Source organism: Cetorhinus maximus, unplaced genomic scaffold (genome assembly GCF_964194155.1).
Source record: "Cetorhinus maximus unplaced genomic scaffold, sCetMax3.hap1.1 HAP1_SCAFFOLD_961, whole genome shotgun sequence".
NCBI lineage: Eukaryota > Metazoa > Chordata > Chondrichthyes > Lamniformes > Cetorhinidae > Cetorhinus > Cetorhinus maximus.
Window position 1 is genome coordinate 20857 of NW_027596903.1, and position 27568 is coordinate 48424.

The following is a 27568-nucleotide window of genomic DNA, read 5'->3' on the forward strand; positions in this document are numbered from 1 at the left end:
TGCACTCACGGAGCCCGTGCTGAGGGTCATTAATACACTTTGAGGATGGGGGATTATCAATAACTCCAAAATATATCAGTTAGTACAGGAATAATTAAGATGCTGTTGTTGAAAGGACAATCTCTTTCCCCGTCTCTGGGACACAGCAGATTTCCTCTCCCGGTACTGAAACGCATACAGACAGCCGACTAGCTGCAGGTCAGTTTGTGGCTCTGCCCCTTCCCGGTTCAGTCCTAGTGTTCCTGAGCAGGAATCGATGTGACGTGTTAATCTGCTGCCAATTGAGAGTGTAGCCTATTTCCTCGGGAAGTACTTCAAATCTACATGTGAAAAGTTAACTGGTTTGCTAAAAGCCCCTGAGGACATTTGGAAGGTTTCTCTGATTGGACGGTTGGAATAAACTGAAATTTAAATAATTAATGGCCTAATCCTGGAAAACTGAGTTTCAGGAGTGGAAATAAACCATTCGGTTTCTTGAATGTCTTCTTCCCAATACTCATCCACCTGTCTTGTGTTCCCAGGACTTTGGGTTTATTTCAGATTTACAGGGTTTTTTTTTAACTTTACCATTTATATCTCATTCCAGACAACCCACCTGTGATTGTGGAGAGTGAGGAATGAAGAGAGAGACAGAGATGAATGAATGGTGTGAAAGTCTTTAACACAACAAGCAAGGAATGCATTTTATACAAGAACATTGCACAGACCCTAAAACTCTGCAGTGAATTAATTGGCAACTTCACCAAAAGAAAAAAAATTCAGCTTTTTTTGTCCAAATTTTTCAAGCATTTTTGTGGCATAAACAATTTGTTTAAAAAAAAAATCAAACTTGCATTGCAAGGTTGCTGCTAGATTGCTATCCTGTAGTGCAGTTCCAAGGCCACAGCTTATTCAGGTTGGCAAATTAGGAAGACCTTGTCAAGTGCAGTACTGTTTGCATTCGAACATGCTTGTTTTAATGTCTTAAACATTCTCTTGGAAGTGAAACTTGAATGGCATAAAAGAGTCGAGATGATGAAGTTTAGCTCCTCCAGGAAGCCGGAAGCTGATCACTCACACGGCCATTTCCTTTCTCAAGTCCTTTCTCTCTATTCCCAACATCTGCAAAAGAAGAAGGAGTAAACACTCATCATCGTTGCGATGCTCTCCGATAACTCCAAATATAGAAAATATCACACCAATGGGACATAAAAGTGCTAACCTGGGCTTTCTAGACACGATTGTCTCTGGCCTGGCATTTAACCCTCTCTACTTCCATTCATCATATATTACAGCAACAAACCGTCTTACTGATTAGTGCAATAGTTACACTGTGGGCTCCTGTATTTATTACACTGTGGGCTATTAACATATTACTGGTGCTTGTAGTAATTACACTGCAGGACATTAACATGTTACTGGTCACAGTAGGGATTACATTGCGGGATATTAACATAATCCAGATTATTGTAGTAATTTTGCTGTGCGCTATTAACACACTACCGGTTACCATAGTAATGATACTATGGGATAGTACATTCTATTGGTTAGGGCAGACTCGCCATCTTTGCTACAGCAAAATCCAGGCCAGTTTAATTTCAGAGCCAGTGTTGTCAGGGGTTGTGTCAAAAACTGTGCCCAGGTTTGAAGTTGCACACAGCTGCTTCTTAGTGCCGCGAGGTTGTGACCGAAGCCCTCTCTCTCTGCCTGCAGCAAGGCATCAGGGGCTAATGTTACTGCAGGAGGATGAGATGTCAGAGAGGCTCAAGTCCCCTCATGTACTTTCATGGAGCAGTTTGGGCCGGATTTTCACAAATCGAGGGGACTTGGGAGTCCTTTAAAAACGGCGGACAGGTTCCAGTTCTGGAATTCCCGACCCATCCCTGGGCTATCTGATGTTCAGCCGTGCCTGTAAATCGTGCCAGCTGGTTTGGAGCAATAGTCTGCACTCGGCACTCCAGACCCCGCTGGCTCCATTGTGGGGATAGTCGCGGCCGAATCTTCAATTTAAACAAAGCCAATTACATCGATCTGAAGGGGAAACTGGCTAAGGTTAATTGGGTAAATAGACTAAAAGGTAAGGAGGGAAATGAACAGTGGGGAACATTTAAAGAGACAATTCAAAATGTTCAACAAAAATACATTGCATTGAAAAACAAAAACTCAATGAGAAAGGCCCAAGGAGGAAGTTAAGGATAATATTCGATTCTATTATTAATATTAGAATGTTACAAGAACAGTAACGTGTCTGAGGATTGGGGGTGTTTTAGAAACCGGCAAAGGGCCACCAAAAATTGACAAAAAGGGAAAAAAAATAGAACGTGAGAGTAAAGTAGCCAAGCAAATAAAAACAGAATGCAAGAGCTTTTATAAATATATATAAAAAAGGAAAAGAGCCACGAAAGCCAATGTCCCTTAGAAGCAGAAACAGGGAAAATTATTATGGGGCCTGAGGAAATGACAAAGATACCAAACAAATGTTTGTGTGTGTCTTCACAGTAGAAGACACAAGCTTCACACCAGAAACGGAAGGTCACCTAGGGGTTAAAGGGAGCGAGGAAATCAAAGAAATTAATATCAGCAGAGAAAAAGTGTTGAAGTAATTTAAGGGACTAAAACCCAACCCAATCCCCAGGCCCTGATGACCTACACCCTCGGGCACTGAAAGAGATGTCTGCAGAGATCGTGGATGCGCTGGCTATGATTTTCCAAAATTCCCTAGATTCGGGAACTGTCCCATCAGATTGGAAGTTGGCAAATGTTCCACTGCCTTTCAAGAAAGAAGGAAGAGGGAAAACAGGGAACTCCAGGCCTGTTCGCCTAATATCAGTTGTTGGGAAAACGCTAGAATCTGTTATTAAGGAAGTCTTAAGAATGCACACAGAAACACAAAGTATTATTAGAACAAACAGTTTTACTGAAGGGAAATTCTGTCTGACAAATTTATTAGAGTCTTTTGAAGATGTAACTACAAGGGTAGATAATGGGGAACCAGTAGATGCAGTATACCTGGATTTCTAAAAGGATTTGATAAGGTGCCACAGCCACACAAAAGGTTAATAGGCAAGAGAAGGACTCATGGACTTGGGGGCAATATTTTAGCCTGGACAGAGGATTGGTTAACAGAGAGAAAGCAGAAAGTGGACATAAACAGGGCTTTCTCTACCTGGCAGGCAGTGAATAGTGGAGTGTCGCAGGGATCAGTGCTGGGGCCTCAGTTATTTACAGTCTATATTAATGACTTAGATGAAGAGACAGAGAGTAATATACCTAAGTTTGCTGATGATACCAAACCAGGTGGGAAGGTAAGCTGTGGGGAGGACACAGAGAAGCTGCAAAGAGATATAGACAGGTTAGATGAGTGGGCAACAAGATTGTAGATGGAGTATAATGTGAGGAAGTGTGAAGCTATTCACTTCGGTCGTAAGGATAGGAAATCAGTATTTTTTTTAAAGATTTGAAACTTGTAATATGTTGATGTTCAAAGAGACTTGGGTGTATTTGTACAAGGAACACAAAAAGTTAGCATGCAGGTACAGCAAGCAATTAGGAAGGCAAATAGCACGTTGGCCTTTACTGCAGGGGATTGGAGTACAACAATAAAGAAATCTTGCTGCAGTTGTACAGGGTTTTGGTGAGACCACATCTGGAATACTGTGTGCAGTTTGGGTCTCCACATTTAAGAAAGGATATATTTGTATTGGAGATGGTGCAGTGAAGGATCACTAGGTTGGTCCCTGGGCTGAGGGGGCTGTCCTATGATGAATTGGGCTCATATTCTCTGGGGTTTAGGAGAATGAGAGGCGATCTCATTGAAACATATAAAATTCGGAAGGGGTTTGATAGGGCACTGAGAGATTGTTTGTGCTGGTTGGGAAGTCTAAAACAGGGGGGCACAGTCTCAGGATAAGGGGCCGATCATTTAGGACTGAGATGAGGAGAAATTTCTTCACTCACAGGGTTGTGAATCTTTGGAATTCTCTACCCCAGAGGGTTGTTGATGCTCCAACATTGAATATATTTAAGGTTGATGTGGACAAATCTTTGGTCTCTCAGGGAATTAAGGGACATGTGGAGTGGGGGGAAATGGAGTTGAAGCCCAAGATCAGCCATGATCGTATTGAATGGTGGAGCAGACTCGATGAGCCGTATAGCTCCTGCTTCTTTCTCTGCCTACTGCTCTGCAATTTTCATTGAGTCGGACCAGGTTTTTAAAGAGTCACGATTCACAGCCCCTCAGAGGAGTTGTGAACCCTAGTCTGCATGAGAGGACCATTTAAAAGATGTTCAAAAGGTCCTCCTCATGACCCCCATGCCAAGGGTAGAACCCTCCACCCATCCCCCATGGCCCTTCATGCCCCCTATGCCAAGCTATGGTACTTCTATGCCCACTGACTTCCACCTCTTTGAGCTCAACTTTTCCAAAATATAAAAATCTTTCATGTTTTCCTATTGCTTCCACTTTCAGGTCAAATAAAGTTGAACAAACTTCCCTTGGTTACTTTTTTAAATTTTAATTCACAAGATGTGGGCTTCATTGGCTGGGCCAGCAATTATTGCCCATCCCTAGTTGCCCTTGAGAAGGTGGTGGTGAGCTGCCTTCTTGAACTGCTGCAGTCCATATGATGCAGGTACACCCACAGTGCTGTTAGGGAAGGAGTTCCAGGATTTTGACCCAGCGACAGGGAAGGGACAGCCATATATTTCCAAGTCATGAGGATGAGTGACTTTGTCCTTCTCCTTCTAGATGGTAGTGGTCATGGGTTGGGAAGGTGCTGTTGAAGAAGTCTTAGTGAATTCCTGCTGTGCAGGACTTATGAAACTTTTGAAAGTTGTACAAGCCCCTTAAGCTCTTTGAAAATTGGCATCTGAAAAGTCAATTCCTTACCTAATGCAAATTTCAACCCAATTTATTTACTTGTAATTCCAACTTCACCATAGCCTCTCATTACAAATGCATGCATCCAGCCCCTTTACCTTTCATCTCTCAACTCCCACAGACAAGCTGTCTTTACTAACCTTCCCCCAGTGTAATCACCCATGGACACACACACACAGCCTTCTATACAGAATACCACCATATTTCCAAAAATACATAAAAGAAGGTAACATCCATCTTCCCATCTCCCTCAATGCAAAAAAAAACATATTTCAAAAGACATTTTCATTTTCTCAGCTCATTTCATAATACTTTTTACACTTATCTATGCACAAAAAATATTGTACTATGGTCTACAAGCATCAACCATGAAAATATATAAATACAATATACAATTCTCTTGTAAGGATAACGTTCATTCCAGTCCATTCTCAATTTTCTAACATCCAAGTCCTTTAGAATTTAGGTTCTTGACAATGCATCTTCCATTAAATTCTCTCATCCAGCCTCATGTATAATTTTTAAATTGAGTAGTTGTAGCAACAAACTCCGGCAGAACAGCCTGGCATTTTTACCTCAAAACTTTTCCAGAAACTTCAAAGGATTGCGGTCCCTATAGAACCATAGAGCCATAGAAAGGTTACACTACAGAAGGAGGCCATTCGGCCCATCTTGTCCATGCCAGCCCGAGGACACCCAGGTGCCCTTTCTAAGCCCAACTTCCTGCACCCGGCCCATAGCCCTGCAGCTTACAGCACTTAAGGTGCAGATCCAGGTCATTTTTAAAGGAGCTTAGAGTTTCTGCCTCTACTACATACAAACGATTCTGAAGAGTTGCTTACAAAATGCTGCAAAGCTAAAAGCAAATTTAAAGTCTCTTTTTTTTAATGGCTGAATATTTCTTCTGATGCACATTCGACTTCTGTGAGAAATTCCCCACTGGTTTCTCAAGTCCCAGTTCATCTTCCTGTCACAACACAGACCAACACCCACATCACTGGCATCAACAGCCATCTTAAACTGCTTTGTATAATCGGGAGCGGAGGGAACAGGTGTAGTGGTTAGTGCAGCTTTCAAGGTGTAAGACGCAGTCTGACCCTCCTGTGTCCATTGGAATCTCCTGTTCCTTTGTAATAATGCAGTCAGTGGAGCAACTACTCTACTGACATTTGGCACACATTTCTGATAAGATCCACTCATGCCCAGAAATCTCCAAACTTCCCATTTCATTTAGGGCACTGGGAACTCTGCAATAGTTTTCACTTTTGTACCTCAGGGGGCTACTTGGCCATGTCCAACAGTGTGGCCTAAATATGTAACTTTTGCTTTCACAAATTCACCTTTAGCCAAATTTACAACCAAACTGGCTTCCTGTAGTTGGTCCTTCAAATGTCATGGATGTTCCTCCCAGGTTTGATTGAATACCATCAATATAGGCAGCACAATTGCTCAGTCCTTCATCACTTTGTTTTTTAGTCTCTGAAATTTTGCTGGTGCATTTTTCATGCCAAAGGCCATAACTTTGCATTGATATAGACCATCCAGTGTCACAAAGCTGATATGTCTTTTGCCCTTTCTAACAAGGGTACTTGCCAATATCCTCACAGCAAATCAATTTTTGGGATAAACGCTGACTGTCCCACTCTTTCGATACAATCCTCCAATCGTGGACTAGGATATGAATCCACCTTTGTTACTGTGTTTACTTTTCAGTAATCAATACACAGCCTTTGTGATCTGTCTGGTTTTGGCACCATTATAATTGGTGATCTCCAATTCCTGTGGCTGGGCTCTACGGTGTCATTTTCAAGCATAAATTCAATTTTTTTCCCGCACTTGAGCCAATTTTACTGGAATACTATTTCTAAATTCTTCCATAGTCATCATTTCGCTGACATTTTCAAAAGTCTTGCCTAACTTCAATGACCTAAACCATTGATCCCAGAGAGTAGCTTTTTCTCTTGAAAACTCTACAAATATCTGATGAGGTCCCTTTCTTATAGTCCCAAACTTAACTGATAAGCCTCAGGGTCAAGTTCATAAACATTTACTATTGCCCTTTTAACTACCCCGTAGTCGGCAGATTGCTACTCTGATAAGCTAGCATTCACAGTCATTGCTGTACCTAACAAAACACTCTGCAACATTATCATCCACGCATCTCTTGGCCAATTCCATTTTACAACTATCTTTTCAAATGAGGTGAACTATCATTCAACTCCATCCTCCATAAATTTAGGCACTAACCGAAGAGTTTTAATTAATTCAAAATCCTCAAAGGGATCAAAGTCCCCACCTGAATCACTATCTCTCCTTTCCTCCTTTTATCTAAGTTTCACCTTAGACAATTCATACTGCCTGGCGTCTTTCTCTCTCTGAAGCTCTTTATCTCTTTCCTCTCTTTTCCCTCAATTGTTAACTTCTCTCTCTGAAATTCAAGTTCAAGCCTTCGTGTTTCGATCTTTTGCAATCTCTTTATTTATCCAACTTTATTTCTTTTGCTTTCACAATTTCTCCTGCAATAACACACCTGGACAGCAGATGGCACCATCCCACAACATTTCCTTGGGTAGGTTCCCTAGGCTAACACTGACTTTTCCTCTCTCACCTGGACAAAGGTGACTGGTTTGTCCTGCACTTGGGTCTCAGAACCCACAGCACTTTTACTTACAGAACTCTTCTGAGTTTCTATCACTGCAATCGCTTTTCCATTTAATCTCCAACAGTTTGATCTTGCATCTCCAACTTTGTTACCATGGTAACATGCCTCCATTCTTCCTTCACCTCTACCTTCTACCTTTCCAACTTTAACTGGCTCCTTGTTTCTAACACTTTCACCATCACTAGGTAAATCATTTTCCTACTGCTCCATTCCCATTAGAGCTTTTTGTTTCTATTTCCTTTTTTCTATTTCCTTTAATCTACCCTTTTCCTTTCAAAGTTTTTCCATTTTTCTTTTTGTTTTTCTTCCAATTCAAGTCTTTTCAGTTCCATTTCTTTTTCAAGTTCAAACTTCTGCCTTTCTCTGTCACTTTCTATATCAAGCTGCTTCATTTTCCACTGACGTCTTACCACCCCCAGCTGTGACAGAATAGTTCTAGGTATCTCTTCCTCCAACTGTAAATGCTGAGTCAGTACATTAACTATATCAGCCTTATGGAATTCTGCTTTGATTTCTACCTGCACTTTGTCTGCTAGGTCTCTCAGCTCTCTCTCAGTCAGAGATTTCAAACACTCTACAGTCACATCTTCCATTCCCAGAAAAGTCTTGGCAGTTGCCAAAACCATGTTGCAGTCCGACCACTTTAAAAATCCCTCAACACAAAACTCCTGAGTTGATAACTCTCCTCATACACGTATCCTTTAAATTCACAAACCCAATTCAATCAAGGAATTTTAAATCCCACAAAGAGCCCCCAAATTTGTTACAGCCACAGCTGAAGATATTCGCTGAGCAGGCCAAATCCCAGAAAGAAGTTTGACTTACGTCAAAGCTCTTTGTTTCTGCTTTTTTTTTTAAATTAGGGGAAAACTACTAATCCCAAAAGCATAGAAACCCAGTAACACTTTTAGGGTTTTAAAATTAAAAGATTCATTAACAAGAAGAAAAAAATCTTAAACACACAAAGATGAAACTTACACAGTTCAAATGGCCTTACAAAACATTCCCCCAAAAAACACACGTGGTCAGAACACACATGTAAACTACATGGTAACAGCTCCCTTTTATTAACCTTAAAAATCCAGTAATATTACCCAAAGCAAAAAAACTGTGGCTACTTTAATAAAGTATACCACATGACTTCTCACTCTCTTCCACTCTGCTGTGAAAACCTGAAGGGTGTTCAGAAACAGGCTGCTTTCTGGAAACAAAGACGACTCTGGCTTGGAACTGGGTGGCTGCTTCAAAATCACAACTTTGCTCAGCACAGCGCTGGTCTCAGGACATCTCACATACACAGCCCCCTCAACTCAGCTGAACACCTCGCTTAAATATCCCCCCTCCCCCGTCAAACAGCCACCTCAACTCCGTTAAACATCTTCCTTTTATTTCCCTTTCATCCTAGGCCCCATTGTCCTAAGCACCTCTTTGAACACAAATTTTCCAAAGTATAAAAATCTTTCATGTTTTCCTATTGCCTCCACCATCAGGTCAAATAAAATGTAATAAGCTTCCCTTGTTACTTATGAAATTTTTGTAATCTGTAAGAGTCCCTTGAATTCCTTTTGAAAGTTGACAGCTAAAAACTCAAGACCTTACCTAGCAACTAATGTAAATTTTAAAACCCAACTTAGTTATTTCTAATTCCAACTTCACCATAGCCTCTCATTACACATGCATGCATCTAGCTCCTTTACCTTTCATCTCCCGGTTCCCTCAAACAAGCTTTCTTACTAACCTTCCCCCAATTTAATTACCCATGGACACACACACTCTCTCTCTCTCTCTCAAACATTCCTTACAGAATGCCTCCATATTCCCAAAAATACTTTGAAATGTTACATCCATCTTCACACAGCACAACCCGTTGGTAACTACCCAATTATGTAGAAAATTGTCCAGCTATGTCTTTTACACAAAGAGCAGGACAAATCCAACCTGGCCAATTACTGCCCCATCAGTCTACTCTCCATCATCAGTAAAGTAATGGAAGGGGTCATCAACAGTGCTATCAAGCGGCACTTGCTTAGCAATAACTTGCTCACTGACACCCAGTTTGGGTTCCGCCAGGGCCACTCAGCTCCTGACCTAATTACAGCCTTGGTTCAAACATGGACAAAAGAGCTGAATTCCCGAGGTGAGGTGAGAGTGACTGCCCTTTACATCAAGGCAGCATTTGATCGAGTGTGGCATCAAGGAGCCCTAACAAAACTGGAGTCAATGGGAATCAGGGGGAAAACTCTCCACTGGTTGGAGTCATAACTAGCACAAAGGAAGATGGTTGTGGTTGTTGGAGGTCAGTCATCTCAGCTCCAGGATATCACTGCAGGAGTTCCTCAGGGTAGTGTCCTTGGCCCAACCATCTTCAGCTGCTTCATGAATGACCTTCCTTCCATCATAAGGTCAGAAGTGGGGATGTTCGCTGATGATTGCACAATGTTCAGCACCATTTTCCACTCCTCAGACACTGAAGCAGCCCATGTCCAAATGCAGCAAGATCTGGACAATATCCAGGCTTGGGCTGACAAGTGGCAATAACATTCACGCCACACAAGTGCCAGGCAATGACCATCTCCAACAAGAGAGAATCCAACCCTTGCCCAATGATGTTCAATGTCATTACAATTGCTTAGTCCACACTATCAACATCCTGGGGCTTACCATTGACCAAAAACTGAACTGGACCAGCCATATAAATACTGTGGCTACAAGAGCAGGTCAGAGGCTGGGAATCCTGCGGTGAGTAACTCCACCTCCTGACTCCCCAAAGCCTGTCCACCATCTACAAGGCACAAGTCAGGAGTGTGATGGAATACTCCCCACTTGCCTGGATGAGTGCAGCTCCCACAACACTCAAGAAGCTCGACACCATCCAGGACAAAGCAGCCCCGCTTAATTGGCACCACATCCACAAACATTCACTCCCTCCACCACCGATGCACAGTGGCAGCAGTGTGTGTACCATCTACAAGATGCACTGCAGGAATTCACCAAGGTTCCTTAGGCAGCACCTTCCAAACCCATGACCACTACCATCTAGTAGGACAAGGGCTGCAGAGACATGGGAACACCACCACCTGGAAGTTCCCCTCCTAGTCACTCACCAACCTGACTTGGAAATATATCGGCCGTTCCTTCACTGTCACTGGGTCAAAATCCTGGAACTCCTCTCTAACAGCACTGTGGGTGTACCTACAACACATGGACTGCAGCAGCTCAAGAAGGCAGCTCACCACCACCTTCTCAAGGGGCAATTAGGGATGGGGCAATAAATGCTGGCCCAGCCAGTGATGCCCACATACTGAGAAATGAAGAAAAAAGATTATACAGGATTAAGTGATTTCAAGTGCTTGCAGTGTTTATTACTGATACTTTAAAGGATCTGGATAATTGACAGTTTTATTATGATTTTGCTCGAAATTGGGAGCATAAGGGGCCATGGTGGGTGGGTGGGGTGCCATAGCTTGGCATGGGGTGATGAGGGGCCATTGGGTGCAGGTGGGTGCATGGTGTCGGGCATGGGCAGTATGTGAGGGCTGGAGGACCATTTTAATCTGATAAGGGCCCACAGCAGCAAGGTTAGCAATTTAAACAGTCCGCCTCTCCAGCCGGCAGCCCCTGTGGCTGCTCCCCAGCTTGGCTGGTCTGGCTCCAGCCACAGCTGCCTCCCTGGCAATGAAATCGAGCCTTTGTGGGCGTTTCTCCTGAGGTGGATGAGCTAAGCTGGGAATTGTCTCAGCTTCTTGTGTCCACATCGAAGGTTAAAATCCAACCCATTCTCTTTGATCTAGAGACCCAGCTTGCGAATGAAGAACTACTTGCAATGTGTGTCTGAACGTGTTTCAAATATACAGAATTAGTTTCAATAATTGTTTGAATGTGATGGCCGACAGAGAACAAAGCTCCAAATAACAGGAATAAGGGTGTCGAACTGTGTTTTGCGACTGATGAAGGAACGTTGATCAGGTCACGAGAATCTACCCCATGGAATAAAAGGGACAGTAGAGACGTGAATACAGAATAAGAAGCAGAGAGTAATGGTCAATGGGTATTTTTCGGGCTGGAGGAAGGTTTGTAGTGAAGTTCCCCAGGGGTCGGTATTGGGACCCTTGCTTTTCCTGATATATATTAATGATACAGATCTTGGTGTGCAGGGGACAATTTCAATGTTTGTGGATGATATGAAGCTTGGGAGTGTTGTGAACTGTGAGGAGGACAGTGTGGAACTTCGAAAGGACATAGACAAGTTGGTGGAGTGGGCAGATAGGAGGCAGATGGCGTTTAATGTGGGGAAGTGTGAGGTGATGCATTTTGGTAGGAAGAACATGGACAGACAATATAAAATAAGGGGTGAAATTTTGAAGGGGGTGCAGGAGCAGAAAGACCTGGGGGTATATGTGCATAGATCATCGAATGTGTCAGGACAGGTGGAGAGAGCAGTTAATAAAGCAGATAGTATCCTGGGCTTTATTAATAGGGGCATAGAGTACAAGAGCAGGGAGGTTATGCTGAATTTATATAAGACACTCATTAGACCTCAGCTGGAGTATTGTGCACAGTTCTGGGTGCCACATTATAGGAAGGATGTGAACACGTTGGCGAGAGAGCAGAAGAGGTTTACAAGAATGGTTCCAGGGATGAGAAACTTCAGCTATGGGGATAGATTGGAGAGTTTGGGACTGTTCTCCTTGGAGAGGAGAAGGTAGCTGAGAGGAGATTTGATACAGATGTTCAAAATCATGAGGGGGCTAGACAGAGTAGATAGGGAGAAACTGTTCCCACTCGTAAAAGGATCAAGAATGAGAGGGCACAGATTTAAAGTGATTTGCAAAAGGAGCAAGTGTGAGGTGAGAAAAAACTTGTTCACACGGCGAGTAGTTGGGGTCTGGAATGCACGGCCTGGAAGTGTGGAGGAGGCAGGTTCAATCGAGGCATTCGAGAGGGCAGTGGATGATTATTTGAATAGAAACAATGTGCAGGGGGACGGGGAAAAGGCAGGGCAATGGCACTAGGTCATAATGCTCATTTGGAGGGCTGGTGCAGACACGATGGGCTGAATGGCCTCCTCCTGTGCTGTTAGAATTCTGTGAAGATTATTGCTGAGATGTCAGAACACGATATGAAACTCAGGATTTCTGATACCCGAGTGATGAGATCAGTTGAAATTAGGTCACTTTGGCCTCCAACTATTGCTTTCTTGCTGCTAACACAACCTACTTTTCATGATACAAATGAGATCTCAGCTTAACTTCTACTGGTCCCCCTCTCATCTCGGAACCAGGACAAGCCCCAGTTCCTGAGTTCTGATGTACGTTGATGTAGAGGGAATCTCTGAGGGAGTGCTGCATTGTTGAAGTGTTAAACTTCAGATACAAAGCTGTGATACCCTAATCTCCAGGCTCAGGCCCTCAAACACCAGCAAGAGCAGATTACGTGGCCATTTTGCACAGTTACTGTTTGTGGAACTTTGCTGTGAGCAAATGGGCCCAAATAACAGCACAAAGTGGACTTGAGAAAAGCATTTTGAATGGAAACACTTTTAGGATATCCTCTAACAGCGTGATAAGCTTCTGGAAGTGACTGTTTCTATTACACAAGGACATTCTGTGGATTGCAGCATTTTCCTCTACATACCCATGTTTAAAAATCCTCAGAAAACGTGATGTTGTCTGGCTGATGCTATTCCTCCACCTGCACCGCTGTACAGTTCTCTTTACTCTCAGACGTGATTGCCAAGTAATCCGAGCTGTGCGAGAAATCAAAACATTACACAACACTTACCACTGAGTTACAATTGTTCAACATGAACACAGCCTGTAGATCTATCGATCTGTAGATGTGAATTGCAACTTACTCCAGCCTCTTGTGGTGTTCTATTTTTTCCCATTGTCCCATGTTTAGAAGAGAATAAATTCACCTGTTTATTTGCTTTGCTATGTTGGGCTCCATTGGTTTAAAAACTTGCTCTCCTGATGTATTTTTCATTAAGACAATCATTACAGTTTTTGGCCATCTCCGAAATCTATTTAACCTACTCAGGGGGAGATGGTAGCGTAGAGCTCATATCACTGGACTCGTGATTCAGAGGTTCGGGGGACATGGGCTCCAATCCCATCGTGGCAGCTGGAATTGAAAGTGAGCCTCAGTCATTGGGACAATGAAACTACCATCAGTTGTCGTAAAAACTCATCTGGTTCACTAATGCCCTTTCGGGAGTGAAATCTGCCGTCCTTACCCGGTCTGGCCTACATGTGTCTCCAGATCTGCAGCAATGTGCTTGATTCTAAATCGGCCTAGCAAGCCATTCAGTTCAATGGCCATTAGGTACAGGCAATATATGTTGGCCATGTCAGTGATGCCCATATCCCAGGAGAAAATAATTTTATAATTTATCTCCCGCACAATTGCAGATACTTCACTCACATCCTGTTCAGTTTGTGTGCTAAAACTTGCAATTTAACACTGCGGTGAATAAGGGCAAACCTTCAGGGATGATAATATACCCTTGTCCCACCACATTACAGTAGAAGGTATATGGGTTGCCTCTGGATTGCACCTGGCCAGTTTGTTAGATATATCAGATTATATGCTCAAGCTAAATAACAAGTCTGTCTTATAAGTTAAAAAAAGGTCAGCAGATAACTTTCAAGTATTTCTGGAACCAAAATGGCAAAGTATTACAACGTTTAAAATCCTTTAAATCCTGAATTGGTATTAGAATATTAGAATACATCCCAAAGGTAAGACAGAACCAGAAAGACGCAATTCAGCCTCCCTCCATTCAGTGACATCCTCAATGATCCAGCTCCATAACCATTAAAAAAGACTTACCTAACAAAAATCTTTCAACCTTGTTTCCATATTTTCCATTGACCCCTCCCAGCACTGATAGCTTTTTGAGGGAGAATATTCCGGATTTGTACACCCCATGGCGTGAACGAGTTTTTCCTGACATAACCCCGAGTTACTTCAGTCTGAGTTTAAGGCCTTTCCCCCTTATTCTGGACTCACTCCTTCCCCAGTCCCAATGCAAATAGTTTCTCTTTATCGACCCTATTGAATCCTTTAATCATCTTAATCCCCTCAATTAGATCATCGCTTAATCTTCAAAATGTCCTCACAAACAAGGGTCTTACTAAACATGGTCTTGGGGATGAAACTTGGTTGCCAGGTGGTGCCATTGTCCTGAAGCTATTAATGTATGTAACATTATTGGAAACTATTTTTCTTTTAAAATAGAGGTTTAGTCTGTGGGTGTGTCTTAATTTGATTAAAGCCAGATAGTCTGGGTGCTTCAATGGGTACTAGTTTTGATATGGAAGAGAGATAGTGCGCATTTGGATTTTTTGAATAGAGCATTCAAGAAGTGGGGTGAAAATGGACACCTATCTAGCAGCTACCGAGCAATATGTTTCTATTACTATTCAAATTGGTACTATGAAAGGGGTTTTATTGTTAGAGAGGTTTAGTTCAGAGGCTGTTGATACAATGAGAATTTACATTCAATCGGTAGTGGTTGGTATAACTTCATCAGTTTTCGGGTGTGCAGGGCAGAGGCAATGTGAGGTGAACAGCAGCTGTAAGCCTCCAACTGGCACCACAGGAACCAAAGTGAAAAGAACCTCATTTTGAATTTGTCGGGTGAAAATGCTTTGCCTGGTGTTTGGTTAAGTCTATGGGTTGCTGTTGTGTTAATAGAGATTAATTTGGAAATTTGTTCAAAATTATGATAGTAGTAATTTGTAGTCATGTGTATATATATTTTAACCTGTGTAAATTAATAAAACGTTTCAATTAGTTTAATGTAAAGCCTCTAGAGATGGTGTTCTGATTCCTGAGTTTAGAGTCGCATCTCAAGCATCACATGTAAAATTATAGGTTATGACAGTTGTTTCAAGTTTCCCTCTGGGATTTTTAAATAACTCCACTTCACCAACTGCATCGGTCATAACAGCCAGTTTGTCAGTTCAGTGGCAATTCATAACAAGGCTGGTCACAAACATATTCCAGATGTAACTCTTGCAATGAACAGAGACTGGAAACTCTGAAAGTACAATATGCAACTTAAATTGTAGTAAGGGTAAAAATACCTGAGGTTTTTTTTTCAAACTGCTTCTGGTATACATCATTGCCAATAGGATTAAGCGTGTTCGCACTGTTAGCAACAAACACTAAAGACAATTTCAGTGCTCCCCTGTATTCTGAAGCAACACATTTAATGCATAGCTCATCTGCCACATTTCTGCATGTCAATATCTGATGGGAACTGCCCAGTAAACGATGGACCTGAGCCACATCTGTCACATCCATTGACAAGACTGAACTTGTCTCCAATGGCTCCCAATCCCACTGTTACTTTGATACTCACGCATTTTCTTGAATAGCTTCCTCCCCAGCTGCTGCAATCTTCTTATAACAGTAAAGCATCTCTGCAAACAGCCACAAGGTCAGGACCACATTCAGAAAGTACATCATAATTTCTCCAATGGTGGACGCAAGTTTTTTGTTTTCTGGATAAAAACAGAACGTGTTTCAAATAAAAATGATCAAACATTTAAGTGGTCAGAAAAATCACCTGAATCTCCAACAAGGTTGACATCAGCTAAGGAAAAACACTGGTGGGGGGTCTCACAGTATCTTCAAACGGGATCTGGGCATTGTTTGCTAGGCCAACATTTATTACCCAACTCTAATTTCCCTTCAGAAGTTCGTGTTGAGCTGCCTTCTAATCCTAAATCCAATCCTAATCCTAAACCCAATCCTAATCCTAAACACACCCCTAATCCTAAACCCAATCCTAATCCTAAACCCTATCCTAATCCTAAACCCAATCCTAATCCTAAACCCAATCCTAATCCTAAACACACCCCTAATCCTAAACCCAATCCTAATCCTAAACCCAATCCTGATCCTAAACCAAATCCTAATCATAAACCCAATTCTAATCCTAAACACACCCCTAATCCTAAACCCAATCCTAATCCTAAACCCAATCCTAATCCTAAACCCAATCCTAATCTTAAAAATACTCCTAATCATAAACCCAATCCTAATCCTAAACTCTATCCTAATCCAAAACCCAATCCTAATCCTAAACCCAATCCTGATCCTAAACCCAATCCCGATCCTAAACCCAATCCTAATCCTAAACCCAATCCTGATCCTAAACCCAATCCTGATCCTAAACCCAATCCTGATCCTAAACACTATCCTAATCCTAAATACAATTCTAATCCGAATCCTAAACCCAATCCTAATCCTAATCCTAAACCCAATCCTAAATCTAAATCCAATCCTGATCCTAAACCCAATCCTAATCCTAAACACTATCCGAACCCTAAACCCAATCCTAATCCAAAACCCAATCCTAATCCTAAACCCTGTCCTAATCCTAAACCCAATCCTAATCCTAAACACGCTCCTAATCCCAAACACACTCCTGATCCTAAACCCAACCCTAGTCCCAATCCTAAACACTATCCTAATCCTAAACACACTCCTAATCCTAAACTCAATCCAAATCCTAAACACACTCCTGATCCTAAACCCAATCCTGATCCTAAACCCTATCCTAATCCTAAATGAAATCCTAATCCGAATCCTAAACCCAATCCTAATCCTAATCCTAAACCCAATCCTAACTCTAAATCCAATCCTGATCTTAAACCCAATCCTAATCCTAAACACTATCCGAAACCTAAACACACTCCTGATCCTAAACCCAATCCTAATCCCAATCCTAAACCCTATCCTAATACTAAACACACTCCTAATCCTAAACTCAATCCAAATCCTAAACACACTACTGATCCTAAACCCAATCCTAATCCAAAACCCAATCATAATCCTAAAGCCAATCCTGATCCTAAACCCAATCCTAATCCTAAACCCAATCTTAATCCTAAACCCAATCCTAATCCTAAACCCAATCCTGATCCTAAATCCAATCTTAATCCTAAACCCATCCTAATCCTAAACACACCCCTAATCCTAAACCCAATCCTAATCCTAAACCCAATCCTAATCCTAAACCCAATCCTAATCCTAAACCCAATCCTAATCCTAAACACACCCTTAATCCTAAACACAATCCTAATCCTAAACCAAATCCTAATCCTAAACCCAATCCTAATCCTAAACCCAATCCTAATCATAAACACACCCTTAATCCTAAACACAATCCTAATCCTAAACCAAATCCTAATCCTAAACCCAATCCTAATCCTAAACCCAATCCTAATCATAAACACACCCTTAATCCTAAACCCAATCCTAATCCTAAATCCAATCCTAACCCTAAACCCAATCCTAATCCTAAACCCAATCCTAATCCTAAACCCAATCCTAATCCTAAACACACCCTTAATCCTAAACCCAATCCTAATCCTAAACACTATCCGAAACCTAAACACACTCCTGTTCCTAAACCCAATCCTAATCCCAATCCTAAACCCTATCCTAATCCTAAACTCAATTCAAATCCTAAACACACTCCTGATCCTAAACCCAATCCTAATCCTAAACCCAATCCTAATCCTAAACTCAATCCTGATCCTAAACCCAATCCTAATCCTAAAACCTATCCTAATCCTAAATCCAATCCTAATCCTAAACCCAATCCTGATCCTAAATCCAATCCTAATCCTAAACCCATCCTAATCCTAAACACACCCCTAATCCTAAACCCAATCCTAATTCTAAACCCAATCCTAATCCTAAACCCAATCTTAATCCTAAACCCAATCCTAATCCTAAACCCAATCCTAATCCTAAACACACCCTTAATCCTAAACACAATCCTAATCCTAAACCCAATCCTAATCCTAAACACAATCCTAATCCTAAACCCGATCCTAATCCTAAACCCAATCCTAATCCTAAACCAAATCCTGATCCTAAATCCAATCCTAATCCTAAACCCATCCTAATCCTAAACACACCCCTAATCCTAAACCCAATCCTAATCCTAAACCCAATCCTAATCCTAAACCCAATCCTAATCCTAAACACACCCTTAATCCTAAACACAATCCTAATCCTAAACCCAATCCTAATCCTAAACACAATCCTAATCCTAAAACCAATCCTAATCCTAAACCCAATCCTAATCATAAACACACCCTTAATCCTAAACCCAATCCTAATCCTAAATCCAATCCTAATCCTAAACCCAATCCTAATCCTAAACCCAATCCTAATCCTAAACACACCCTTAATCCTAAACCCAATCCTAATCCTAAACCCAATCCTAATCCTAACTCCAATCCGAATCCTAAACACAATCCTAATCCTAACCCCAATCTGATTCCTAACCCCAATCCTAACCCTAAACCCAATCCGAATCCTAAACGCAATCCTAATCCTAACCCGAATCTGATTCCTAACCCCAATCCTAACCCTAAACACTATCCTAATCCGAATCCCAAACCCCATCCTAATCCTAATCCTAAACCCAATCCTGATTCTAAACACACTCCAAATCCAACCCCAATCCTAATCCTAAACCCAATCCTAATCCTTAACCGCTCTCAAATTTAAAAAAACATTTCTAACTCTAAACTCATTCTAACTTCAAATGAGAGAGCAGAAAATAAAACACTGAGACTTTGGCAGACGATAAGAGAAGTTGTACTTTTGCATATGAGTGAGATCATCAACTGTGCTATCAAGCGGCACTTGCTTAGCAATATCCTACTCACTGACGCCCAGTTTGGGTTCTGCCAGGGTCACTCAGCTCCTGACCTCATTACAGACTTGGTTCAAACATGGACAATAGAGCTGAACTCCCGAGGTGAGGTGAGAGCGACTGTCCTTGACATCAAGGCAGCATTTGACCGAGTGTGGCATCAAGGATCCCGAACAAAACTGGAGTCAATGGGAATCAGGGGGAAAACTCTCCGCTGGTTGGAGTCATACCCAGCACAAAGGAAGATGGTTGTGGTTGTTGGAGGTCAATCATCTCAGCTCCAGGACATCACTGCAGGAGTTCCTCAGGGTAGTGTCCTCGGCCCAACCATCTTCAGCTGCTTCATCAATAACCTTCCTTCCATCATAAGGTCAGAAGTGGGGATGTTCGCTGATGATTGCACAATGTTCAACACCATTCACAACTCCTCAGATGCTGAAGCAGTCCATGTCTAAATGCAACAAGACCTGGACAATATCCAGGCTTGGGCTGACAAGTGGCAAGTAACATTTGAATCTCACAATTGTCAGGCAATGACCATCTCCAACAAGAGAGAATCTAACCATCGGCCCTTGACACTCAATGGCATTACCATCACTGAATCCCCCACTATCAACATCCTGGGGGTTATGATTGGCCAGAAACTGAACTGGACTAGCCATAGAAATACTGTGGCTACAAGAGCAGGTCAGAGGCTGGGGATGTGCAACGAGTAACCCACCTCCTGACTCCCCAAAGCCTGTCCACCATCTACAAGGCACAAGTCAGGAGTGTGATGGAATACTCCCCACTTGCCTGGATCAGTGCAGCTCCCACAACACTCAAGAAGCTCAACACCATCCAGGACAAAGCAGCCGCTTGATTAGCACCCCATCCACAGACATTCACTCCCTCCACCACCGACGCACAGTAGCAGCAGTGTGTGTACCATCTACAAGATGGTAGTAGGAGGGAAAATGCTAGAATCTATTATAAAGGATATGATAATCCTTGGATAATACTCTTCACTTTCTAATCTCTTACCATTTAGGAAATACTCTGCACATCTGTTCCCTCCACCAAAGTGGATAACCTCACATTTTTCTACATCATATTCTATCTCCCATGTTCTTGCCCACTCATTAAGTCTGTCCAAATCCTCCTGTAGCAGCTTTACATCTTCCTCACAACACACATTCCCACCCAGCTCTGTATCATCCACAATCAAATGTAGATCTGACTGGGCAGAGTTGGCATGGATCTGCCAATGGGAAATCATGTTTGATGAACTTGCTGGAATTTTTTGTGGATGTTACTAACAAAACTGATAAAGGAGATTCGATGGACGTGATACACTTGGATTTTCAGAAGGGCTTTTGATAAAATCCCCCACAGGAGGTTAATGAGCAAGATAAAAGCACATGGGATAGGAGGCAGTATACGGGCGGGGATAAGGATTGACTGACAGGCAGAAAACAGAGAGTAGGGATAAACGGGTCATTGTCACATTGAAAGGCTGTGCCTAGTGGGGTATCACAAGGACCAGTATTCAGGCTCCAGCTGTTTACCATCTATATCAATGATCGGGATGTGGGGGTTCAATGTAATATTTCCAGGTTCCCGGATGATACAGAGCTGGGTGGGAATGTGTGTTGTGAGGAAGATGTAAAGCTGCTACAGGAGGATTTGGACAGACTTAGTGAGTGGGCAAGAACATGGGAGATGGAATATAATGTGGAAAAATGTGAGGTTATCCACTTTGGTAGGAGGAACAGATGTGCAGAGTATTTCCTAAATGGTAAGAGGTTAGAAAGTGTGGATGTACAAAGGGACCTGGGTGTCCTTGTCCATAAGTCACTGAAGGTTAACAGGCGGGTGCAGCAGGCAGTTAGGAAGCTAATGGAGTGTTAGCCTATATCACAAGAGGATTTGAGTACAGGAGCAGTGAAGTCTTCCTTCAGTTGTATAGACGCTGGGTTAGACCGCACCTGGAGTACTGAGTGCAGTTTTACCCCATACCTCAGAAAGGGTATTATTGCCATAGAGGGAGCGCAACAAAGGTTCACCAGACTTGTTCCCGGGATGGCGAGACTGATGCTCCAATAATACAGCACTCCCTCAGTACTGACCCTCCGACAGTGCAGTGCTACCTCAGCACTGACCCGCCGACAGTGTGGCGCTCCCTCAGCACTGACCCTCCAACAGTGCAGCGCTCCCTCAGTACTGACCCTCCAACAGTGCAGCACTCCCTCAGTACTGACCCTCTGACAGTGCAGCGCTCCCTCAGTACTGACCCTCTGACAGTGCAGCACTCCCTCAGTACTGACCCTCTGACAATGCAGCACTCCCTCAGTACTGACCCTCTGACAGTGCAGCACTCCCTCAGTACTGACCCTCCGACAGTGCAGCACTCCCTCAGTACTGACCCTCTGACAATGCAGCACTCCCTCAGTACTGACCCTCTGACAATGCAGCACTCCCTCAGTACTGACCCTCTGACAGTGCAGCACTCTCTCAGCACTGACCCTGTGACAATACAGCACTCCCTCAGTATTGACCCGCTTGACAGTGCAGCTCTCTTATGAAGAGAGATTGGGGAAACTGGGCCTGGATTCTCTAGAGTTTCGAAGAATGAGAGGTGATCTCATTGAAACCCACAAAATACTTAAAGGGACAGACAGGGTGGGTGCAGCTGAGATGTTTCCCCCTGGCTGGGGAGCCTAGAACCAGGGGACACAATTTCAAAATAAGGGGGAAGACACTCAGGACCGAGAAGAGGAGAAATGTCTTCACTCAGAGGGTTGTGAATCTTTGGAATTCTCTGTCCCAGAGACTGTGGAAGCTCAGTCACTGAGTCTGTTTAAAACAGGGATTGGTAGGTTTCTAAATACCAATGATGTCAAGGGATATGGGGAGAGTGTGGGGGGAAAAGGCATTGAAGTGGATGATCAGCCATGGTCAAATTGAATGGTGGAGCAGGCTCGATGGGCTGAATGGCCTCCTCGTTCCTATGTTCCTATGTCCTAAGACAGGCGGCAGAAACTCACCAAGCCTCCTTAGACAGCACCTTCCAAACTGACTAACGCTACCATCTAGAAGGACAAGGGCAGCAGACACATGGGGAACATCACCACCTGGAAGTTCCCCTCCAAGTCACTCACCATCCCGACTTGGAAATATATCGGCCGTTCCTTCACTGTCGCTGGGTCCAAATCCTGGAACTCCCTCCCTAACAGCACTGTGGGTGTACCTACACCACAGGGACTGCAGCGGCTCAAGAAGGCAGCTCACCCACCACCTTCTCAAGCGGAAAATAGGCATGGGCGATATTGGGGGAGATGGTGTCACTGAACTAGTAACCCAGAGACCCAGTGTAATTCTCTGGGGATTTGGGTTCGAATCCTGCCACGGCAAATGGTGAAATTTGAATTCAATAAAAATCTGGAATTAAAAGTCATAAAAACCCATCTGGTTCACTAATCACTTTTAGGGAGAGAAATCTGCTGTCCTAACATCCTTGACTCCAGACCCACAGCAATGTGGTTGGCTCTTAACTGCCCTCTGAAATGGCCTAGCAAGCCACTCAGTTGTATCAAACCACTAAAAAGCCTAAAGGCACTGGAAACGACAACAGCAATCGCAGCCCTGTCGACCCTGCAAAGACCTCCTTACTAACATCTGGGGGCTAGTGCCAAAATTGGGACAGCTGTCTCACAGACTAGTCAAGCAACAGCCTGACACAGTCATCCTCTCAGAATCATACCTTACAGTTAATGTCCCAGACACCACCATCACCATCCCTGGGTATGTCCTGTCTCACCAGCAGGACAGACCCAGCAGAGGTGCCGGCACAGTGGTATATAGTCAGGAGGGAGTTGCCCTGGGAATCCTCAACATCAACTCTGGAACCCATAAAGTCTCATGGCATCAAGTCAAACATGAGCGGGGAAACCTCCTGCTGATTACCACGTACCGCCCTCCCTCAGCTGGTGAATCAGGGCTCCTCCATGTTGAACATCACTTGGAGGAAGCAATGAGGGTGGCAAGGGTGCAGTATGTACTCTGGGTGTGGGGACTTCAATGTCCATCGCCAAGAGTGGCTCGGTAGCACCACTACTGACCGAGCTGGCCGAGTCCTAAAGGATATGGCTGCTAGACTGGGTCTGCAGCAGGTGGTGAGGGAACCAACAAGAGGGAAAAACATACTTGACCTCATCCTCACCAACCTGCCTGCCTCAGATGCATCTGTCCATGACAGTATCAGTAGGAGTGACCACCGCACAATCATTGTGGAGACAAAGTCCCGTCTTCACATTGAGGATGCCCTCCATCGTGTTGTGTGGCACTACCACCATGCTAAATGGGATGGATTTCGAAAAATGCTAAGACTGGGCAACCATGAGGCGCTGTGGGCCATCAGCAGCAGCAGGGATGGAGAGTCAGGGTCGATGTTGAGGGTCAGGGTGGGCATTGAGGGTCAGGGTATGTGTTGAGGGTCAGGGTGGCCATTGAGGGTCAGGGTGGGTGTTGAGGGTCAGGGCTGTTGCAGAGGGTCAGTGTTGGAGTGTTGAGGGTTAGGGTGCTTGCTGAGGGTCAGGGCTGGTGTTGAGGGTGAGGATCTGTGCTGAGAGTCAGGATAGGTTTTGAGGGTCAGGATGGGTGCTGAGGGTCAGGGTGGGGGTTGAGGGTCAGGGTTGGTGTTGAGGGTCAGGGTAGGTGCTGAGGGTCAGTGCTGTTGTGGAGGGTCAAGGCAGGTGTTCAGGGTCAGGGTTAGTGTGCTGAGGGTCAGGATTGATGTTGAGGGTCAGGGTATGTGTGGAGGGAAAGGGAAGGTGTTGAGGGTCAGGGTGGGTGTTAAGATTCAGGGAAGATGTTGAGGATCAGGGTACTTGCTGAGGGTCAGGGTAGGTGTTGAGGGTCAGGGTTGGAGTGTGGAGGGTCAGGGTTGGGGTGTTGAGGGTCAGGGTTAGACTGTTGAGGGTCAGAGTTGGAGTATTGAGGATCAGGGTTGGAGTGTTAAAGGTCAGGTGTGGAATGTTGAGGGTCAAGGTTAGAGTGTTGAGAGTCAGAGTTGGAGTTTTGAGGGTCAGGGTTTGAAGTGTTGAGGGTCGGGGTTAGAGTGTTGAGGGTCGGGGTTGGGATGTTGAGGGTCAGGGTTAGAGTGTTGAGGGTCAGGTATGGGGTGTTGAGGGTCAGAGTTGGAGTATTCAGGGTCGGGACTTGGAGTGTTGAGGGACAGGGTTTAGAGTGTTGAGGGTCAGGGTTTGGAGTGTTGAGGGTCAGGGTTGGAGTGTTGAGGGTCAGGGTTGGAATGTTGAGGGTCAGGGTTGGAGTGTTAAGGGTCAGGGTTGGAGTGTTGAGGGTCAGGGTTGGAGTGTTGAAGGTCAGGGTTGGAGTGTTGGAGGTCAGGGTTTGGAGTGTTGAGGGTCAGTTTTGGAGTGTTGCAGGTCAGGGTTGGAGTGTTGCGGGTCAGGTTTGGAGTGTTGAGGGTCAGGGTTGGAGTGTTGAGGGTCAGGGTATGGAGTGTTGAGGGTCAGGGTTGGAGTGTTGAGGGTCAGGGTTGGAGTGTTGAGGGTCAGGGTTGCAGAGTTGAGGGTCAGGGTTTAGAATGTTGATGGTCAGGGTTTGGAGTGTTGAGGGTCAGGGTTTGGAGTGTTGAGGGTCAGGGTTTGGAGTGCTGAGGGTCAGACTTGGTGTGTTGAGGGTCAGGGTTGGGTTTATGAGGGTCAGGGTTGGGTTTATGTGGGTCAGGGTTGGAGTGTTGAGGGTCAGGGTTGGAGTGTTGAGGGTCAGGGTTGGAGTGGTGAGGGTCAGGGTTGGAGTGTTGAGGGTCAAAGTTGGAGTGTTCAGGGTCAGGCCTTGGAGTGTTGAGGGTCAGGGTATGTGTGGAGGGAAAGGGAAGGTGTTGAGGGTCAGGGTGGGTGTTAAGATTCAGGGAAGATGTTGAGGATCAGGGTACATGCTGAGGGTGAGGGTAGGTGTTGAGGGTCAGGGTTGGAGTGTGGAGGGTCAAGGTTGGGGTGTTGAGGGTCAGGGTTAGACTGTTGAGGGTCAGAGTTGGAGTATTGAGGATCAGGGTTGAAGTGTTAAAGGTCAGGTTTGGAATGTTGAGGGTCAAGGTCAGAGTGTTGAGGGTCAGAGTTGGAGAGTTGGGGGTCAGGGTTTGAAGTGTTGAGGGTCGGGGTTAGAGTGTTGAGGGTTGGGGTTGGGATGTTGAGGGTCAGGGTTAGAGTGTTGAGGGTCAGGTTTGGAGTGTTGAGGGTCAGAGTTGGAGTGTTCAGGGTCAGGCCTTGGAGTGTGGAGGGTCAGGGTTTAGAGTGTTGAGGGTCAGGGTTTGGAGTGTTGAGGGTCAGGGTTGGAGTGTTGAGGGTCAGGGTTGGAGTGTTGAGGGTCAGGGTTGGAGTGTTAAGGGTCAGGGTTGGAGTGTTGATGGTCAGGTTTAGAGTGTTGAGGGTCAGGGTTGGAGTGTTGAAGGCCAGGGTTGGAGTGTTGGAGGTCAGGGTTTGGAGTGTTGAGGGTCAGTTTTGGAGTGTTGAGGGTGAGGGTTGGAGTGTTGAGGGTCAGGGGTTGGAGTGTTGAGGGTCAGGGTTGGAGTGTTGTGGGTCAGGTTTAGAGTGTTGAGGGTCAGGGTTGGAGTGTTGAGGGTCAGGGTTGGAGTGTTGAGGGTCATGGTTGGAGTGTTGAGGGTCAGGGTTGGAGTGTTGATGGTCAGGATTGGGATTTTGAGGGTCAGAGTTGGACTGTTGAGGGTCAGGATTGGAGTTATGAGGGTCAGGGTTGGAGTGCTGAGGGTCAGGGTTGGAGTTTTTGAGGGTCAGGATTGCAGAGTTGGGGGTCAGGGTTTGGAGTGTTGAGGGTCAGGGATTGGAGCGTTGAGGGTGAGGGATTGGAGTGTTGAGGGTCAGGGTTTGGAGTGTTGAGGGTCAGAGTTGGTGTTTTGAGGGTCAGGGTTGGAGTGTTGAGGATCAGGGTTGGGTTTATGAGGGTCAAGGTTGGAGTGTTCAGGGTCAGGGTTGGAGTGGTGAGGGTCAGGGTTGGAGTCTTGAGGGACAGAGTTGGAGTGTTCAGGGTCAGGCCTTGCAGTGTTGAGGGTCAGGGATTAGAGTGTTGAGGGTCAGGGTTGGAGTGTTGCGGGTCAGGGTTGGAGTGTTGAGGGTCAGGGTTGGGATTTTGAGGGTCAGAGTTGGAGTGTTGAGGGTCAGGATTGGAGTGATGAGCGTCAGGGTTGGAGTGTTGAGGGTCAGGGTTAGAGTGTTGAGGGTCAGGTTTGGAGTGTTAAGGGTCAGGGTTGGAGTGTTGAGGGTCAGGGTTTGGAGTGTTGAGGGTCAGGGATTGGAGTGTTGAGGGTCAGAGATTGGAGTGTTGGAGGTCAGGGTTTGGAGTGTTGAGGGTCAGTTTTGGAGTGTTGCGGGTCAGGGTTGGAGTTATGAGGGTCAGGGTTGGAGCGCTGAGGGTCAGGGTTGGAGTTTTTGAGGGTCAGGGTTGCAGAGTTGGGGGTCAGGGTTTGGAGTGTTGAGGGTCAGGGATTGGAGCGTTGAGGGTCAGGGATTGGAGTGTTGAGGGTCAGGGTTTGGAGTGTTGAGGGTCAGAGTTGGTGTTTTGAGGGTCAGGGTTGGAGTGTTGAGGATCAGGGTTGGGTTTATGAGGGTCAGGGTTGGAGTGTTGAGGGTCAGGGTTGGAGTGGTGAGGGTCAGGTTTGGAGTGTTGAGGGACAGAGTTGGAGTGTTCAGGGTCAGGCCTTGCAGTGTTGAGGGTCAGGGTTTAGAGTGTTGAGGGTCAGGGTTTGGAGTGTTGAGGGTCAGGGTTGGAGTGTTGAGGGTCAGGGTTGGAGTGTTGAGGGTCAGGGTTGGAGTGTTAAGGGTAAGGGTTGGAGTGTTAAGGGTCAGGGTTGGAGTGTTGAGGGAGAGGTTTAGAGTGTTGAGGGTCGGGGTTGGAGTGTTGAAGGTCAGGGTTGGAGTGTTGGAGGTCAGGGTTTGGAGTATTGAGGGTCAGTTTTGTAGTGTTGAGGGTCAGGGTTGGATTGTTGCGGGTCAGGGTTGGAGTGTTGAGGGTCAGGGTTGGGATTTTGAGGGTCAGAGTTGGAGTGTTGAGGGTCAGGATTGGAGTGAGGAGCGTCAGGGCTGGAGTGTTGAGGGTCAGGGTTCGAGTTTTTGATGGTCAGGGTTAAAGAGCTGAGGTTCAGGGTTTAGAGTGTTGAGGGTCAGGGTTTGGAGTGTTGAGGGTCAGGGATTGGAGTGTTGAGGGTCAGGGATTGGAGTTTTTGAGTGTCAGGGTTGCAGAGTTGAGGGTCAGGGTTTAGAGTGTTGAGGGTCAGAGTTGGTGTGTTGAGGGTCAGGGTTGGAGTGTTGAGGGTCAGGGTTGGGTTTATGAGGGTCAGGGTTGG

The 27568-nt window shown here is 44.8% G+C and overlaps 1 protein-coding gene across 1 annotated transcript in view; it reads right to left on the reverse strand.

The window, feature by feature from the left end:
• Positions 1 to 547: 547 nt before the first annotated feature.
• LOC144675345 (sodium channel regulatory subunit beta-1-like) overlaps positions 548 to 27568 on the reverse strand; it is a 92014-nt gene continuing 64993 nt past the window's right edge. The window contains exons 3-5 of the mRNA XM_078536177.1: positions 15889 to 16030; positions 13155 to 13266; positions 548 to 1101 (exon numbers count right to left, since the gene is read on the reverse strand). Coding sequence (XP_078392303.1) covers positions 13200 to 13266; positions 15889 to 16030 — 209 coding nt within the window. The 3' untranslated portion in view covers positions 548 to 1101; positions 13155 to 13199. The remainder of the gene's footprint in view (positions 1102 to 13154; positions 13267 to 15888; positions 16031 to 27568) is intronic.